This window comes from Pygocentrus nattereri, chromosome 6 (assembly GCF_015220715.1).
Source record: "Pygocentrus nattereri isolate fPygNat1 chromosome 6, fPygNat1.pri, whole genome shotgun sequence".
NCBI classification, from domain to species: Eukaryota; Metazoa; Chordata; class Actinopteri; order Characiformes; family Serrasalmidae; genus Pygocentrus; species Pygocentrus nattereri.
The window spans coordinates 9,656,842-9,676,581 of NC_051216.1; the positions used below are offsets into that span (position 1 = coordinate 9,656,842).

Genomic DNA, 19,740 nt, shown 5'->3' on the forward strand with positions numbered 1-19,740 from the left:
GATTTTTGAAACCATCATATTAACCCTTATTAACAGAGTAATTGTCTTTTTGATCATTGTCGTCTGTAGACTCTCTATATTTCTCAGAGGTGTTTTTATGAGTGTGACTTTGAGAGTTTTTAACTATGCTCACATTTCCAGACTAAAGTAAAAAATCTGAGTTTTTGCCTTAATGTGACACACATTTGATGTTTTCACAGCGGTGTGGACACACAAATCTAATCTTTCCAAATCAGATCTGAGCTTCTTCCATGCGTGGTCCTAGACTGTATACATATCAGATTTGGGCCTTGTGACCTGAGAACACTCAGATCAATATATCAGTAAATGCTGCAAAAGCATCGGACCCTTTTTCTTCTTCATCTTACTCTTATAACCAAGTGCTGAGAGCACTTTGATTAGGATGTGCCCATGTGGGTCATTTCATGATGCAGCTTTATTCATATTAATGACAGATCGGAGTCACATACCGAGATGAATAAGAACCATCGAGTTAGCAAAATCAGACCTGGCCAAAAGTTGTCAGAATTGAGCAGTGAGGCTTGTGACGTGAGCATAGCCTTAGTCTCTTGTATGGACCTGATGCACCGTTTACATCATTTTCGACTGTCCATTTTAATCATCATTTAATTCCACACCACTGGATGGAAACCTGGCTACTTTCTTTCTCTTATTCCTCTTTCTCTTTCTCTTTCACCTTTCTTCTCTCTCTCTATTCCTCTCTCTCTATTCCTCTCTCTCTCTCTCTCTCTCTCTCTCTCTCTCTCTCTCTCTCTGTCCGGATTGTCCCTGCAGTTCCTTCTCCGTGTGTGTGTGTGTGTTTGTAGATGTAGGGGACGAGGAGGAGGCTGGGCCTCTCCACCGCTTCCAAAATTCTCGGGAGAGGTGCAAGTTCCTCGCCCCCTCCATCTCAGTCTCAGTGCCCGAGGATGACCCCTACTACTCTGACGAGGAGTACTATGACCACCCCTTATTCAGCCCAGAGTGGACACTCTCTGGCGCACGGCCTTCAGGGCAGGCCGCTGCCTTTAGGCAGATCGAAGGTGAACCACGCATGGTTCCTCTCCGCCATCCCCTCCTTCTTCCCTTTCCCCATCCTTCCTTTCTCTCTCTGTCTCTCTTTCTTTATTTCTTTCTTTCTCCCAACTCTCTCTCTCTTCCTTTCTTTCTCATTTATCTGTCTCCAGTCCTCTCCCCTTCGCGTTTTTAACCAAACCTCTGTCTCATCCCTCTCTTTCATTCTCTTCTCCTTTCTCTACTCTCGTCATTCTCTCTCTTCTCTCTCAGACTCATTTCTCTCTTTCCTCTGTCTTTCTCCTGTCCTCTCTTGCTCCAATTCTTTCTCTCTCTCTTTTACTCATTCTCTCTGTTTTACTTTCTCTGTCTTTTGTTCTTGTTTCCTTTCTCCTTTCCTTTCTGTCCTTCTTATTTTCTCTCTCTTTCTTCTTTCTTTCTCCTTTCTCTCTCCTTTCTCCTCTTGCTCCAATTCTCTCTCTCTCTCTCTCTCTCTCTCTCTTTCTTTTTCTCTTTGTTTTGCTTTCTCACTCTTGTATTCTTGCTTTTCTCTCTCTTTTCTCTACCCGTCCTTCTCACTCTCTCTCTCCTTTCTCCTCTTGCTCCAATTCTCTCTCTCTCTCTCTCTCTCTCTTTTTTTACTCACTTTCTCTGTTTTATTTTCTCTTTTATTCTTACTTCCTTTCTCTTTTCCCTTCTTTCCATCTCTCATTCTCTCTCTCTCTTTTCCCCCTTTCTCTTTCCCTTCTTTTGCATCCCCCCTCTGGTCTACCACCCCCCCTCCTTTCGTCTTCTGTCTCTGTTGTGTTGTGCTGCTCTGTCTGTGGGTTATTATTCTTCGTTCTGGCGCGTGTCCTTTCTTTTCTTTGTCTGTGCGTTTTTTTTCCCGGACATTTCAGTCCAAGCCATTCGGCTCACGGCCCCAGCTGAGCCTTTAGTAGTCACCAAATTCAAACGATGCTAAAATTCACCATTTATGGCCTGGTGAACCCACATATGAGCACAGGAATAAGGAGACGCCTTTACGCCTTTACGCCTTTACGCCTAGGGCATTAAAATGAAATGAAATTGAAAACGATGTTAAACATGTAATTCTCGCTGAGAATTGTGAGCCAAATGACTTGCAACATCAGCAGGTCAGTCAAGCATGTCGCGCATATGTTTTCCTCTGCCTGTTTCGGTATGTCCGTCTTCCTGTCTGTCCGACTGTCCGTCATCCGGCCCAAAAAAACATGCTCATGTGTCCATGCCCTGCCCCGTCATCATCAGGCCCCTCCCATTTCCCAGCCTGCTGATGTACACATGCTGTAGATCACAGGAAGACTTTCAGCTCGTACACTTTTTGACATGCACACTTTCCGAAGCTGTTGCACAACAGTCAACAAAAACAGGACGTTCCCTGTCAGTTCCTGAACTTGGCCCATGATTGACTGAAGGACATTGAGTTAGAGAGGAAAGTCTATGTACTGTTGCTCTCTCTCTCTCTCTCTCTCTCTCTCTCTTTCTCTCTCTTGCCCCTCACTGTGGCGTCCTGCTGAGATTTGACCTGGTGTGCCTTGTGCTGCCAGATCCAGCCCGATTCCCAGCAGCAGCAGCAGCAGCAGCATTCTTTGTAAAAACACCCTGGGCTGCAGATGCCTGCTGTCGAGAAGCCACTTTCTTTTTCCAAGCCGGATTTCTGGATCCTAGTCTCGCATTTGCTCTGACAGCTTAGCATCTATTGCGCCCCGCCTTCTGATTGCATCCTAATGCTGAAAAAGCCCTCCGCGCTGTCAGAAATAAGAACTAGTGCTGAAGGAATAGGGTTTTCTCTGCCTTCTCATCCTTAGGCGGCTTTTCTTAGCCAGAAATGACATCTTAGAAATGAAAACTCTGCTAAATGACAAGGTAAATAGTCTCGGATTTTGGACAATAAGCACCAGTAGAAAGAGACACTGGAGGTAGAGACTTATTTACATGTGAATGTCTATGAGAGCTGCAGCACTGAGCAGAGAAAGAATGAATGTGTGACTCACATAGACTCACATGCAGGGGGGTCTCTAGCTCTGAGTCAGTATTTAGCAGTAGAACTCCTACGTGAATCATTATTTACAGTTTTCCTGACCCGTCCAGTGTGGCTGGGAGATTAACAACGTGTCTGTGAAGCCCAGATCAGGAACTGCCAAAACAGTGATTAGCCACCTCAGGGCTGGCTCGGAATTTACTAACAGAAGTCGGTGTAAACAGATATATTGGACGTTTTTATGGAGATCGTTGCTCTTGGTCAGTTCATCCGACAGCAGGGGTCATCACATCTGGTCCTGGAGGGCTGAATTCAAGCACATTTTGGAGATTACCCTGCCATTTTTCCACTGCACAAGGTACAGGAATCTGGGACTGTGCACCACTGGCCTTCGCACTGGTACCGAACGTTCCAGATTACGTTTTATTCTTACCTGCTCAAGATTGCTACCAGCAGAACCTAATGAAACTCAAGAGTGTTCCCCTCTGTCTTTGGTAACAGCTGAAGGCAATGACGGATTTGCTTTGCTCTTCCAGGTGAGGATGAAGTCGCCAAGCATTACACTCTTAAAAATATGGTGCTTTAAGGATCCTTTAGTAAAGCAAGTAGTTCTATATAGAACCATGAACACTCAAAAAAGCCTTTGCATGATTAAAGGGTTCTTTCCTTCAAGAAAGGGTTCTTCAGATTGCTGGAAAATGTGTATAGATGTGCTGTAGATGGTTCTATATAGAACTTCTTGAAAAGAGTTCTTTATAGCACCCAAGAGGTTCTTCTGTTGTTACAAATTTGACACCATAACAACAGAAGAACCGTTTTTCAAAACATTATATATAAAACCATCTACAGCATGTTCTCCATCAGTCTGAAGAGCCCTTTCGTGACGCAAAGATCCCGTTTAACCATACAAAGGGTTCTTTGAGTGTTTATGGTCCTGCATAGAACCAATTTCGTCACCAAAGAACCCTTGAAGCACCCTCTCTTTTTACGAGTGTAGTACACAATACAGTACACAGTAGTACACAGCAATAACTGCGCAAGACTGTAAACTGGAACGCTATGATAACATTGTTAGATCTATTGCTTTGTAGGGTGACATAAGCTGTATGAGTGGCTTTGCTCATACTTTTGCCCTCATATATAAGCTTTGTTTGGATCTGCGCATGATTCTGTGTGATTGTTAGCCGTAGTTTGTATGAATGCAGAAAAGCACAGCTAGGCTCAAGCTTGTTTTGCTTGACTCTACACATTCATCTGTGTGAGTGTAGTAGGCTTGTGGGTGGATGCATGCAGAACTGTGCAGATATGGTCTATCATTTCAGAACAACCTTTTCTAGCCAGTAAAGTACACTAACCAGCAAGCAGTGTGGCTAATTTAGCATTCTAGACTAAATTACCCAAAAGAAGTGCATTCTTAAGCACATATAGGGTGTTTTCTAAAACCCAGTGAGCTCTCATAGTAGCCACTGTCTACATCTGTCTAAGTAGGCAGCTCTCCAACCATCATGTAACCTTATAAGACAGATAAATGAGACGCTCTAGTTAGACAGCGATGAAGTCGCCTCTTGTTTTGGAACGTTAGCCAGCAAGTTTGTTAGCCAGCCGGCTATTCAGAACAATAGCCTGAGGCTATTCAGATTCCACTGACAGGCCTAAATTGCAAACCACAGGCTGTTTGCGAACCTTTTTGACAAGGAAACACATAAAATGCCACAGAAAATCAGAATGAGCTTATCTTTGAAAATGGGCCGCTTGCTGCACCACATCTACCCAGCATCTTCAAACAAAAGTTGTGCTGCATTACATCGTGGGGTTGCCTTAGTGGCTGAGGAAACATCTGCTGCTCTCTCAATGTTCAGCCAAAGAGGAGTATGTCAGTAGACAGCATATTTGAGGTATCTAAGAATTAAGACAGCTTTCTTGTCGGGAGTATGCATATTATGATGTGAAATGCTGTTTAGTGACAGTAGACAGTAGAAAGTGTGTAGAGACCTAACTAGGTTTTGAGATGACTACTCCAGATGTCTCTCAAGCAGGAACTATCAGTTCCATTGGTTCCCGTTTGGGTCAGTTCTTGTTTTTGAATGTGCAGTGGAAAAATGTCCCCAACTAAATGTGTTGATTCACTGGAGAGTTGTTTCAAATATGTTTAAGCAGGGAAGTCGGCAAACTGTGATGGACTCCAGGAGTAGAAATAATGACCCCTGAATGATCAGCTGTTGTAATTCTTTGTTTAGGCTTTCGTGCATCAGCATGAGTCAGCATGACTTGTGATTTGGGCTTCTATCTTACATACCAATCTGATTAATTGTATGGAAAATGCTGTAAAAGCTATAAAACCGAAGCCAAATTTTATCATACATTGAGATTCATTAGAATGAAGCCATAGTGTGGACAGCTAGCCTCGAGTGTACGAATGTTTGCTTGGCTACAGTTTGTTCATGAATTAAGGCAACAAGCAAACTTATTCATCCATCTAATGAGAACCTAATTGCAAATGCGCTATTGTGTATTTGAGTAGGCCGTGTTTTCACTTAACCAACCTGACAATGAGTTTGACCAATCTCCTCTTTGATCCAAACTCAGCAACATGAAGTGAAGGTCAGGTGTAACAAAGTCTTCCACATTTATACCGAACCAGTACACAAGCAACATTTTGACATTTGTTCCTATCAGAGCTGAAAGTGTCCCACTTCCTTCAAACCCTTGTAACCCAAGTCTGTGTTGTCCATAGTCTTGATGTTTCCACTTGTCCCCCTCTTTTGTTAAGAAGAAGAGACCATAGAGGCTCTCTCCGCAGCGGAGGAGGAAGAGGAGGACACTGCAGCAGCAGCAGCAGCTTTAGAGGAGCAGGAGGAGCTGGAGGAGCAGTGGAGTGGGGAGGAGCCTGAGCAGGAACCCCCATCCCAGCTCTTAGAACAGGCAGAGGTTGTAGGCGAGGCCCAGGCTTTGCCCTGTCCGCAGGCCGAAGTCCAGGCTCTTACTGCTGGCCCTGGAGCTCCTAACGGGAGTGCCGAGGAGGCAGGGGGGGAAGAGAGCCCTGAGAAAGGTGTGTCCTCCCTTGTCCATGGCCTGCATGCTTTCTCGCTTTCCTAAAAATAACGAAAAAGCAAGAAAAGCTAAAGCAGTCTGACAGCTATGAGCTAAGGGAATGTGGAAGAATGGCTCAAAATTGTCCTCTTCTCTGCTGATGCTGCAAGGCAACACAGGCTTGGTGATGACTTGCTTCTGTGGCCAGAGCTGTGTGTGTGTTTGTCGTTCTGTTCTTTTTTGCTCTCTTCTCTTTTCGTAGTTGCCGTTTTGAGTACAGTGGCTATCTTCTGTTTTTCTGGTGAAGCTTTCTCTGAAACATACTGCTTTTTCCCCACAATGGGTGCTACTGCTGCCAGGCCGGCCTTTATCCATCAACTATCATCCATTGCTCAGTATCTTTTTGCCAGCTACATTGCCAGTGTCTGGTTGTTTCTATTTGGCATGCTGTTGTAAATCACCTGTGTTTTATTTACGTACAGGATTTAATGCAAATCCTATAATTTTTGTTTTTGTTCTGCTTTACTGCAATATTTTTTTTCCAAAATCATAAATTTCTGCTTTGATTTTCTTTTATTTTTGTATCAAAGCACAGTCATTTCATCTGCTTTATTTTAAAATGTGAAATGTATATATATTGTGACCAATATTATATATGATTTTGTATCATGTATCATTTTAACATTTTTTGAGTCATTAACTGAAAACGACCAATACAAGATCTGGTCTACTGATATGTTGTGCAAGCAATCTGTTTGTCATTTATGAGGAAAGTAATTTGCATCAAAACTAACAAATACGTCAAACATATTGAACCTCACAAGCTTATTGTAGTCCTTTGAATTATGGCATAAAATATCATTGTACCATGTCAAGGATAATTTAACAGCGCTAGAGCATAAACTCTGCTGTCATACTGTATGTAAGTCATTATATAATAAAGCCAGTCCTGTGTGGTGCACCAACAGCGGTTCCATATCAGACCACGCCTTCTTGGACATTTCATCCACATCGTGCGGATTTCATCCATCCAGCATTTTGCATGTTGGTCCAGTCACATCCATGCCATCGCTCCGTTCATCACTGAATTGGTATGTGCTGTCTTGTTTCATCTGCGGCGCTGTACATTGTGACAAACGCTGGGCTTTGCTTGTCTGTGTGGTGGTTGGCCTGGCAAATCCATAGACCCTGATCCATTAGTAACACAGCACAACCAGATCATTTAAGATTTGCTTTCAGCTGTGAAGATGGACACGGAAAAGCCATGTGGAGAGAGGGCCGCACCAGTCGGCATGGACTTCACTGAATCCGAGGTGCACCCTGATGATCCTCCCACTTACCAGAGTCTTGTTCCTGAGAAAGACTTGCCAGATACCCCACTACCTGCCCCATGTGACACCGAGGCTTTTGCTATTCCCCCAAATGGCCAGAGTCATGCCAAAGAGCCGCAGGAACCTTCAGCTCAAAAGCCTGATTTACAAATCAGCATTGAGAAACAGGCTTCTTCAGATGCACCCGACTCCAGTAAGTCTCAAATGCATGGAGAGCAAACACTAGTCGAAGCCATGAATGCTGGAGACAAGCAGATAGAAGCTATAGTGAGTGCCAAAACTCCAGAAGTGCCTGAAAAAGAGTCTCCTAGCTTGGATAAAGAAGGAGAACAAACTAAGGACAAATCTGGAATGTCTGCTTATTTTGAGACCACAACCCCAAAACCTGATGAAGCCAGAGGCCAAGGAGAAGGTTATTATGAGCTCAGTGCTGCCTCAGATGAAACTAAAGATGCCACTCCTTCTCTTCCGGAAATTAGCTACAGTACCCTAGCTCAGACACAGTCTATGGATGAAAAGCCTGCAAGTCAAAAGGGTACTGCAGAGTCACAAATCGTCCTTCCGCCAGCTGAAAAGGGCAGGGATGATTGCAGGCTCTCTCCTGGAAAACTAGCCCTGGATCAAAGAAGCTACTCCCTGAATATCACAATCGGTGCTGTCGATCAGAGTGGAGGCCAAGGGCGGCCCAGGAACTTCTCCCCCTTAGCGACTGACATCATGTCTTACACCAGTGGAAGCCTTGACGAATCCGCTGACTACCTTCCTGTCACAACTCCATCAGTAGAGAAACTTCCCGCTTTCCCGCCACTGATCCTGGAGACGTCAGCATCTGTCACAACTCCATCATCCTCTCCACCCCATGAGACAGTGACTGATGTCAGGACCACAAGTCCACAGGCTGAGTCCCCAGAGTCTCCCTTCCCCTCAAAGTACTACTATAAAAATGGCGCTATCATGGCTCCAGACCTGCCTGAAATGCTGGACTTGGCAGGTACTCGGTCAAGGCTGATGACTGAGAACAATGACCCTGAGATTATGAGGAGGAAATCTGTCCCTGCAGATATGCCAGCCCTTGTGAGTGACTCTTTAGCTCATTTGTTTCAGGGTGACCAGAGCCACAGAATTGCAAAAAGTGAAAGTCAGTTGGAGGAGCAGGGATACTGTGTTTTCAGCGAGTACTCAGGTCCCATGCCATCTCCTGCAGATGTGCACAGTCCAATGGATTCCCCACCAACCCAAATCTTCAACACAATGATATCTGAGGAGAAGGAGCCAAGTCCAGCTGCAAGTGGACAGGAGAGTCCATCTTCTAAAGATGTGAAAGAGGAAATTACCCCAGAACCAAAGGAAGAGAAGGATACAAGAAAGGAACAGGGCCAGAAAGATGACATTGAGGCAGAGAAGCCAGACAAACAAGGAGAAATACTTATTACTCCAACTGTGACAGTTACCTTGGAAGGAGCAAAGCCTGGTCTTGATGCAGAGGCCAAACTTGCAGCTGAACAAGAGGCTGAAATAGCTGATTATGAGAGGCAAATCCGCAAGTTAGAAATGGAAGACAGGCCTTTGAGTGTAGAAGAGGAGCGGGAGCTCCAGGAGCTGAGAGAGAAAGTGAAGAATAAGCCAGATTTGGTGCACCAGGAGGCCTATGAGGAGATCGATGCTGAGGATGTGTACCAGCTCACTGGAGTGGCTAAGGACAGGATTGCTAGACCAGTGAAACCATCCCCAGCATCATCAGTGGAGAGCGCTCCAGAGGAGGAGAAAGTTCAGGTTGTCACAGAGAAACCTAAACTAGTAGAAGAAATTGAGGCTCTGAAATCAGAGCCTGCAAAGTTGTCTCCTGCTGGATCTTTTGAGAAGCCCACTGAAGAGAAGAAACCCTTAGAAGAACCTGTTAAAGAGAAAGAGATTGCTGTTGAGGAAGAAACACAGCCAGATCTTGCAAAAGCAGAGGAGACTCCCATTTCTAGCACAGTGGCACAAGGTGCAGAAGAAGTAGAACTAGCTGAGGAGCCTGAAGAGTTCATAGAGGAAGCAAAAATAGTTGAACCTTCAGATTTGATACCAAAGAAGGTTGAAACAGAGGACGTAACAGAGAAGATTGAGACAGAAAAGACTGAGAAAGAAAAGATTGAGACAGAAAAGACTGAGAAAGAAAAGATTGAGACAGAAAAGACTGAGAAAGAAATGATTGAGACGGAGAAGGCTGAGAAAGAAAAGATTGAGACGGAGAAGGCTGAGACAGAAAAGATTGAGACGGAGAAGGCTGAGGCAGAAAAGATTGAGACGGAGAAGGCTGAGGCAGAAAAGATTGAGACAGAGAAGGCTGAGGCAGAAAAGATTGAGACAGAAAAGATTGAGACAGAAAAGATTGAGACAGCGAAGGCTGAGACCGAAAAGATTGAGACAGAAAAGGCTGAGGCAGAAAAGACTGAGACAGCGAAGGCTGAGACAGAAAAGATTGAGACAGAAAAGGCTGAGGCAGAAAAGACTGAGACAGCGAAGGCTGAGACAGAAAAGATTGAGACAGAAAAGGCTGAGGCAGAAAAGATTGAAACAGAGCATGTTGAAATGGAACTTGTCAAGGAAGAGGTTGAGGAGAAAGTTGAAGAGAAAGAGCAAGAGGAATTGAAAGGGGCAGGAGCACCAGTAGAAGAAACCACAGAGCCTAGAGCTGCAATTGAATCTGTTGTCACAGTGGAAGATGACTTCATTACAGTGGTGCAGACCATTGATGAACGAGAGGAACCTGGTCACAGTGTACGATTCTCTGCTCCCCCTGAGGAAGAGCTGCCTCAGCTGCTCCAAGAGGAAGAGGATGAAGAAGAATCTGTGGAAATGGCCCAAGAAGCAGAAATGGAGGCTGCTAGTCTTGAGGAAGTCCCGGATGTCCCAGATGTCCCAGAGGCTGTTCAGGCCCCTGTGTGCCCTCCTAAGGAGGAGCCAGAGAGTGAGGGGCCCACCGAGAGCTATGATGACTACAAGGATGAGACCACCATTGATGACTCCATTTTGGACAGCTCCTGGGTGGACACTCAAGGTGATTCCTTTTTCCTTGTCTTTCCTTTGTACTTTTTATTTTGGCATTTGAGGGAGTAGATCAAAGTATGAGTTATCATTTTACAATGAATTCATTTATAAGTATTTACTTTTGATAGTTATCAATTATATACATCTTAACAGCCAAAAGCTCTTGTGATTGTTTTACATTCAAAAAATTTAATCTGTAAGTCTCGCAGGGCCAGATGGGATCTCGTAACAAGAATGTCTCAGAACAGTGAGACAATTTGGGACAAATTTGGGTTTGGTGGGAACTTATGTGGGTGGGAACAAGCTGGATGTAAAATTTCTAAACCAATCTAATTCCTTATGATGGTGAAAATCAAACTAGGAGAGTGATAGGATACTTATCAATAACAAGCCTGTCGTTACCCCATGGATGGAAAAGTTTCCTCAAAATACTTCAATGACACTTGTAGGTGATTGTCATATATAAATAACACATATGATGAACGCATGACATGTAAAAATAAACATTTCCTCTTACAAGGAAATAAAAGAAAGCATTTTGCAACCGAACTTATTTTAGTCGCTTTGTCAGGGATGTTTGCCACAATCAAGGAGAGTTTGCCACAATCCAGAACCAAGAGTTTAACAAGTTGTCCCCAGACACGTATTCTTGTTACAAGATCCATGCTTTCCCCACAAAACTACTAATTGGTAGGAAGCTATAAAAAATGAAGAAATATTAAATATGTCCAGAATTACGAACACAGTGGTTGGTTATTTCTTAATAACTGAGAAAGCTGTATAACATTAAACAAGCTATATTAAAAGGTTTGGCAAAAACATTGAATTAACATAGTTTTCCACTTAACCAAAATATGATGAAGTGGCCAAGAGTTGTGAGGCCAACATTGCTAACAAACACTACATCAGAAGAGTTACCCAACTAGTCCAAATGGTTCCTGTAAGAAAACATGACCAAAACTGCTTTCAGCCGCCTGCCTAAACTGCCAATAGGTCTTCAATAAGGTTGTGTCGACTTGTCGATGTGGTTTAAAGCATAGGGTGACTGACTTGACTGTGAGTTATTAATAAAGAACAAAACTGCCAGCAGCCACTTTAGACATCTGGATCTGTAATTACAAACCATCTCAGGAGTGCTGTGAGTCTCAGTCATGGTGTTGTCTGAATTGGCTGCCTATGGCATTATTATAGCTCACAATAAGTCATACAGTGCTCTTAACCCAATTTAGCAAGTCTGCACAACATGTATTAAGAGCTAGATGCAGTTGAAAGAGTTCAAAAGATGTGCTCGGGATGTATTTTAACAAACACGATTTGATATATTTGGGTGACCATTGAGTTCTAGTGTTTGATAGCAAGGTTAGCCTTAGCTCCAGTTAGCTCCAGTTAGCTCCAGTTCCAAGCTAAAGAAGCAAAATTGGGAATCCAAACTTGTCTTGGCTGACATCTGGGGCAAGGAGAAATTTGGCTAAATTAGGTTTTTTGCCAAATTATTCCTTTAATATCACCAGCGCCTCATATTTGAAAAGTAGAGATCAAACCTTGTGGCCAATAATTTATTGACTGTGTATTAATGACTGTGTATTAATTATAATTTACCAGCTGAAATTCCTCCTGGTCATCATCTCAGCTTTTATCTTCTGTATACAGCAGATGATGATAAGAGCATGGCTACAGAGAAAATCGAGCCTCCTCCCATGATGGCAAGCCCTGCTAAGAAGCCTCCTGCTGAGAAGCCAGTCAAGCAGAAGGCTAAAGGAGGCAGGCCTAAAGGAAGAGTCTCCACCCCGGAACGCAAGCCTGTGCGGAAGGAGCCTGTGCCAGTCCAAAAAGAGGAGATGAAGAAGAAAAAAGGTTTCTGATGCAGAAATGACTGTGCACTTTGGCAAAGTATTTGCCAAAACGGTGTCATTACCTCTTATTATTAAGATTTTTGTGGCTGTTTATAAAACTTTCCTATAACTTTCCAAATACGCACCAAATGATATAGATTTCCCCGCCTTAATTTGTTGAAGCTTATCAGCTTTAGCATTTTTTTTGTCTACAATTCAGTCTGCTTTTTCTTTCTATATTTTCCTAACAGTGTCTCTTCTCAGGGATATCTATATCATGCTGAACCCCTTTCCCTGAATCCTGTGAATCCTGCTGTTCCTTTCTCTTTCCCTGATTCTGTGTTTCCCTCTTGTAGCTGTGATTAAGAAGGTTGATCTCACAAAAAAATCTGAAAATCAGAGCCGCTCTCCCTCCCGGAAGAGTGTTTTAAAGGCCGCCGTAAGGCACCCTAGACCTACCCAACACCACGTCTGTGCTAAGCGGAAACCCACAGGTGATCACACAGTCCCAGGGAGGCTGCTTGCAATGTGGCTGGCAAATGTACTTTGGCATGTGACGTTCAGTGTGTTGTTTTTCCGTTTGTTTGCTTTAAGATTCACTGACTTTTATTGCTAAATTATTGTTTCCTCGGTTTTGTTTATGAATGATGCTGCTGTGGTGTTGGTGTTTTTGTTTGGTTGTTTTTTTGTTGTTGTTTTGATTGAAGATGTCATTTTAAATTCTTTTTGAAATGTGCTTCACTGTGCTCTGTTTTTTTCTCCATGCTCTCTCAGTTTATCTGCTGTTTTGATTTCTTCATCTCAGTCTTTGTGCTGGAATCGGCTTCTCGTTCCTGCTTTTGTTAACGGTGGCAACGACCCGAAGTGAAGCTGGGCAATTATTTTGCTTCTTTTTGCATTTTGCAAGTGCCGTTCTGCATCCTGTGAGCGTGAGGTGTCATGTCCTGGATGAGAGCGAGTGTCTGTGAGTCTGCTTTAGCGAGACTGGGAGAGGTGAAGGGTCTGTTACTCTAAAGGAACGTTACCTCAACTTTGTGTCGCGATACCTGCGGAAGACTCACTCTAGACTTGAAGGAGCTCTGCAGTGGTTGCCAGGCAACTGGTGGTTTAGTTTGCTCTCCAACATGCTGTGAGACAATGAGGCCTCCTACTGGCAGAGAGAGAAAGAGAGAGAGAGAGAGAGAGAGAGAGAGAGAGAGGGAGGGTGAACAGGAACATAAGTAAGAGAGAATTAAAGAAATAGAAAGAGCAGGAAGGATGGAGAGAAAGAGAAAGAGAAAGGGTGAGAGAGAGAGAAATGAACAAGAAATTGAGAGAGAGCATGATAAGAGAAAGGGTATGAGAGAGAGAGAGAGAGAGAGCAGGTAAAGCAGAGAAGCATACTGAGAGAGAATAGTGTACAACAAAGAAAGTAAGAGAAAATGCAGGAAAGAAAGAGTGAGAGACACACAAGGAGAGAAAGAGTGAGAGAGCAGGATAAGAGAGAGAACGAATGAATGAGAGAGGTGAACTGAAAATTTAGAAATAAAATGAGCAGGAAGGACGGAGAGAAGGAGACGGAGGAAAGGAGAAAGAGAGAGAAGTGACCAAAAAATAAAGGAAAGAACAGTAAAAAGCAGGAGAAAAAGAAAGGATTATAGGAAAAAGGATAGGGAGAGAGAGAACAGGAAAAAGAAGAGAGAGAGAGAGAGACCAGGAAAAAGAAGAGAGAGAACAGGATAAATGAGAGAGAGAGAGAGAGACTCCCCATCGTCATCCTTCCCTCTCTGTGAAGCGTGTTTGAATTCATGTTCGGATCCCAGTAAATTACTGCGATGGCCCAATTAGAAGTTACTGAAAAACCTCTTATGTAATGAGAGTCATTTTCAAAGGCTGCATTATTCCGTGCCAGATAACTTCAAAGCAGTTTCTTGTTTCTAAAACTGTGCAGTTGTGGGCTGCACGCATTTCCATTCTGAGGATTTCAATAACCTTATTAATACTGTATCATAGCTCCCGTCTCATGTATTTATAAATATGCTTAAGGGCTCATTACCGGCGCTTTGGGAGTCTACAGGAAATTCTGCTGTAGTATAAACTGGGAAACTTGTTTGAAGTGCACCAGCTTTACACTGTAGATGTGTCAGTGTACAGTGTGCATGCTGAGGCGCACATACGTAGGTGGTTGTGTGAGACAGAGATGGAGCATGTGTTTGTCTATATGCCTTTAATTTTACACAGTTGTTTGTATCTCTCTCTCTCTCGCTCTCTCTCTCTCTCGCTCTCTCCCCCCTCCCCCTCTCGCTGCAGTGTCAGCAGATGGACGACAGCCCCTCAGTGCTGTGAGGCACTCCAGGGACAGGGCATCTGTAAGTATCCCTGCACCAACCGCATCAGCAGTCCAAACAAAAATGTTGAATTAAGCACTAAGACGTAGTACATGTCCAGTGCAGCCTCTTTTAATCTGTCTCATGGGGAACTCCACGGGTGACATCCCTTCTTGATGACTATAATGAGTGGCCACAATTTACTAAGGTGTGGAAATGGTCAAAAAATTAGCCAGACATTGATGAGATAATCATGTCATAGATAGTCTCACTCTGACTGGGCTCACATGATGCTCGTTGTCGTGGTAGCGTCTACACTAAGTGTGCACATCATGTTGGGTTGGATTACTTGTAGGGAGCATGTAAACTGAGATTTTCTATTGGAGTGTTGAAGTGAGATATAAACACCTCAGTCTTTATCTATAATCAGAATGCGTTCAACTGGATTGACAAAAATCTTGAGTTTCATGAACATTTGAAATGACATAGCATGTTATAGCAACTCACTTTGTACACTATATTGCAAAAAGTTTTCACTCACCCATCCAAATACGTGAATTCAGGTGTTCCAATCACTTCCATGGCCACAGGTGTATAAAGCCGAGCCCCTAGGCCTGCAGACTGCTTCTACAGACATTAGTGAAAGAATGGGTCGCTCTCAGGAGCTCAGTGAATTCCAGCGTGGTACCGTGATCGGACGCCACCTGTGCAGCAAGTCCAGTCGTGAAATTTCCTCACTACTAAATATTCCACAGATTATAACAGAGTGGAAACAATTGGGAACGACAGCAACTCAGCCACGAAGTGGTCGGTCACGTAAAATGACAGAGTGGGGTCAGTGGACGCTTAGGGGCATAGTGCGCTGAGTCTATTGCTACAGACCTCCAAACTTCATGTGGCCTTCAGATCAGCTCAAGAACAGCGTAGAGAGCTTCATCGAATGGGTTTCCATGGCCGAGCAGCTGCATCCAAGCCTTACATCACCAAGCGCAATGCAAAGCATGGAATGCAGTGGTGTAAAGCGCCGCCACTGGACTCTAGAGTTTCTCGTCCAACATCAGTGTCTGACCTCGCAAATGCACTTCTGGAAGAACGGTAAACAATTCCCATAAACACACTCCTAACCCTTGTGGAAAGCCTTCCCAGAAGAGTTGAAGCTGTTATAGCTGCAAAGGGTGGGCTGACATCAGATTAAACCTGATCAGATCGGATATGCGTGTGAAGGCAGACGAGCGAATACTTTTGCCAGTATAGTGTAGCTTAGTGTCTATCACTGTGACCTAATGCTGATGATGTGATGGCTTAAACCTTAAAAATGGCAACAAGAAATTGAATGTAACTAAAAGCCACAGAGCCCTTTCAGCTTGATATGGCAAGCTGCGTCATGTTATCAGTGTAATGTCACTGTAACATACAACGGGCTGCACAGTGCAACCCAGAAAGTGACACAACCTGACATGTTATACCAGCTTGATATTAGAATTGGTAAATGCCACCTTGACAGACAGAGTAAGTATTTTTAAATGACTATAAGTGTTTATCTGCTGTCATGAAGGAGTTTTGTAGGTGTCATGTAAGTTTACGCACTGTAACCCTACAGTCTTGCCAACTGTACAGAAGTGAAGAAAGTGAAGCACGTCATCCTGTCATTTTCATCATCTGTGCATTTCCCACTCATTTCACCACTGCTGCTGACTTGCATGGGGTGCTCTTCACCCTTATACCCCAGGGGGTGTGAGATGCCATTTATCAACCATGCGTATTCACTGTTTTGTGTCTAAACCTCACATATGAGCCATTTTTATGGGTATAATGCACGTGCAGAAGCCCCCAGTGGTAGAAACGTGTAATTACTGGTAAACCTATTATGACATGCACAAACCCCCATTTATTACCAGCTATTTTAACATAACAGACTGAACGACTGGTGACTTGAGCTCATACTATGAAAAATGTTTCGTCGCTCAACATAAAATTTACTTAATGTGGTGCCGAGCGGCCAAATAAATACTCTGATTAACAAAGTTAATCAGCTGCTAACCTGTTCCACCATTTACAGTGTTTAGATGTAGAATGTGCGGATAACAGAGATGACCACTTAAAATAATGAAATCAAAAAATCATCTGAAAGGGGCGGATCTACAGATTGATTGTGATGGCTCCGCTTGAAGATTTGTCACATTTGAGTTGTTTTAAAACTTTTTTTCTTCAGAAATCCTGCAACAAACTGTAAAGGCTCATAGAAATAAATATGAATATGAGAAGTCTGACATGCCAAGTTTAATTTAGCTTGTCAGAATTACGTTCCAGCACTAAATAAATGTTATTATATTTTTTAACTTGTTCGAATGGAACACTTTCAAGTGAAATTTGAATTATTAAAACGTAGCTCGTATTCAGTTTTTACATTTTAAATGGGAAGTTGTATTTTTCCATGCACCACTTCAATTCAGCTTTGTTTCGTGGGCTACTTGGGGAATTTTAAAGGGAAACTGTTTATCATATATCGCTATTTGAGGCTTATCTTTATGGAAATGAGCTGACTGTGAACAAATGTTTGATAAATGAGACTCCAGGCTTCCACTGACCTGCCATTTTCTGCATTTTCCAGGTTGCTCTTGTCTACTTTCCCCTTGTTTTCCATGCCTGTGTATTAACACAGCTGTGGTATTTATTCTGCTGCCCCCAGTATTTATTCTGCTGCCCTCACTGCCACTAAAGACCCCTGACTTTTCAATTCAGACCTACTTGTTCACGTATTTGCTGTTATTTTCTGCAAATGCAAATTTGCTCCTGCTCGCTCCAAATGCCACGCTTGCTTTGCTGTTTGTGTTTCCTGCCTACTTTGTTGCTAAATCCAGTAGAACAGCGGAGCCGCACCTTTAGCAACTCTGAAATGTTTGTAAATCCCCCTCTAATCCACAAAATTAGCTTTCTTTAATCAACAGAGATTAATATTACTTCACACTGAACAGCTTCCTTAGATAGACTGTGACCCTGAATTGAGTTGAATACGTTCTCCACCCAGATCACTGTGCATGCAGAACCATATTGTTCTGTGTTGATTATTTTTTCATTGATGTCACTGAGATTTACTCTCTTTTGGTTTTGTTATAACCCATTCTCACTTAATTGTGTCTGTTTTCCTTTTTTATTTTATTTTATTTCTTTCATTTTTTTTTGCATGAAAAAACTGGCATCTTCCATCCATCATTCCATCATCGCAGACCCCCAGCCCAACATCACTAACAAAGATACCCACCTCTAAAATGCGGGCGTCGGCTCTTCTTCCACCCCGCCCCAACTCTGCCGGCTCCCTCAATAAAAAGAGGCCGATGGTGGGGGCGGATCCCACCGAGCCCCGCCCCTCTTCCGCAGGCCCGCATGACTCTGCCTTACTTAACAGGCATTTAGGCAAGGTAAGAAAGGGCCGCAGCGATAACTGCTCAATATAAACTCACACCAAAGTGGACAATTTAACCCTTAAAATGACCAAAACACAGTGCCCTTATGCAGTCACCTTTAGTCAGTCAGCAAAAACATGTTCAATGTGTGAAGTTCGCAGCCTTAGATTTGCACTGGAGCTACGAGGTTAATGTAGCGAACAGGTAATGGAAACTTGTGCTGTGTTTGAGTTAACAGGGGTTCAGAAATGCAATATAAACAAGTAAAATGTTATAAATGCTTAAGAAAAAATAAATAAGAAATGTAAAACAAATACAATTTTTGGAATTTTGGATATTCTAACATTACATTTTTATAATTTCATCATTTTTGCATGTTTGAATTGAACTCTTCCAAGTGAAATTGTAACTATTAAATGTTCCTATTTCATTCTTACATATTAAATAGAAGGTTGTATAAAACAAGGCCGATGGTGGGGGCGGATCCCATTGAGCCCCACCCCTCCTTCGCTGGTGCACATGACTTAGATATTAAGCGAGGTAAGAAAGTGCCAATGCACTTTTACACAATTGTCCCTTTAACCCGTCCCATCAGTAAATTAGTAGTGTAGCTAACAAGTAGCAGAATCTTGCTGCGTTTGACTAAACTTGGAGGTGGGAAGTTCAGAATGATGTCATTTTGGACCACCAAGGGTTCAAGCTACATATTAGTGAACGTGAATAACTCAATGAAAGTAAGTATTGTTAGCAACCAGCTAGCCAGACAGGTAAGTGATATAAGTGATAACTTTATAGTTTATGATGGATTTACTTTCTCTATGGTCAGTGTTATAGATTTAACAAACTGCAGCGTCTGTGCTGATTGATCTAAAGAAATTTACTACTATAAATTACTAAATTACTACTATAATTACATTTAAATGTAGAGAAGTGTTGCTTTACTACTGCTGACGGTGTAAGCAGGCATGTTGAAGTGATGAACTCAGAGTTGATGATGTCTGCCTAGTGTGAATTCCCATTTTCTTTGTTTTTTTTCCCAGTCAGAACTCAGTCATCGCACTAAATGTCATGAACTTGGTGCTGTTTGTGGAAAATGTGTGTTGTTTTACTTGTAAAGTTTACTTTATACTAAAGTAGCCACAGGCTTCCATTACGTTTTAGCTATTAGCCTCATAGCTCCAGCCCTAAAACTAACAAAGCAAATTTCAGACATCAAGCATGTCCTGATTGATTAGCTACATTTTGGAAGATTTTTGGAGATTTAAGGAGATTTTTGTGTACGTTTTTTTTTGTTTTTTAATTGCGTACCTTCGGTTACAACACTCTATCTAAAAAACAGTAATGCGGTGCGTCCAGCAGACCACTGAGTCACAAACACATCAACACCACACAAGGGCTAAATATTGTATATTTCTGCAAATATTGTTCCACAATTGGTATATATTTGCTGAACATATTGAAAAAAGCATAAATTATAACGTGTGCAAATTTGGACATTCCACTTTTCCCCCAGTATGTTAAAATCAGCAGCGTTTCCTGATGAGGATGCGCTCCATTATTTTCACTTAGAAAATCAGTACAAAAATATCATTCGACCAGGGGTGCCAAAACATTTGCGTAAGATCGTACATTCCGATAATGCGTAAACATGTAAGTGCTGAATGGCTAACGATCTGTGTACGAATGGTTGGCAAAACACTTGCATTTAAGGGATAAATACAGACAATGATCTGAAGGCAAGAATCCCTGAGAAGAGCAGGATTCCAGCAGCTCAGTGCATAAACTGTT

At 42.8% G+C, this 19,740-nt stretch overlaps 1 protein-coding gene across 19 annotated transcripts in view; it reads left to right on the forward strand.

Moving 5' to 3' along the window:
• map2 (microtubule-associated protein 2) overlaps positions 1-19,740 on the forward strand; it is a 238,370-nt gene that overhangs the window by 196,344 nt on the left and 22,286 nt on the right. For 8 of the 19 annotated variants that reach the window (XM_037539242.1, XM_037539246.1, XM_037539236.1 and 5 more), the window contains 6 exons: positions 828-1,043; positions 5,787-6,065; positions 7,286-10,420; positions 12,061-12,264; positions 12,599-12,736; positions 14,532-14,590. In XM_037539242.1, coding sequence (XP_037395139.1) covers positions 828-1,043; positions 5,787-6,065; positions 7,286-10,420; positions 12,061-12,264; positions 12,599-12,736; positions 14,532-14,590 — 4,031 coding nt within the window. Of the gene's footprint in view, positions 1-827; positions 1,044-5,786; positions 6,066-7,285; positions 10,421-12,060; positions 12,265-12,598; positions 12,737-14,531; positions 14,591-17,775; positions 18,061-19,740 lie in introns of those variants that run through there. The other 11 variants (XM_037539252.1, XM_037539253.1, XM_037539255.1 and 8 more) reach the window with 10 other exon arrangements.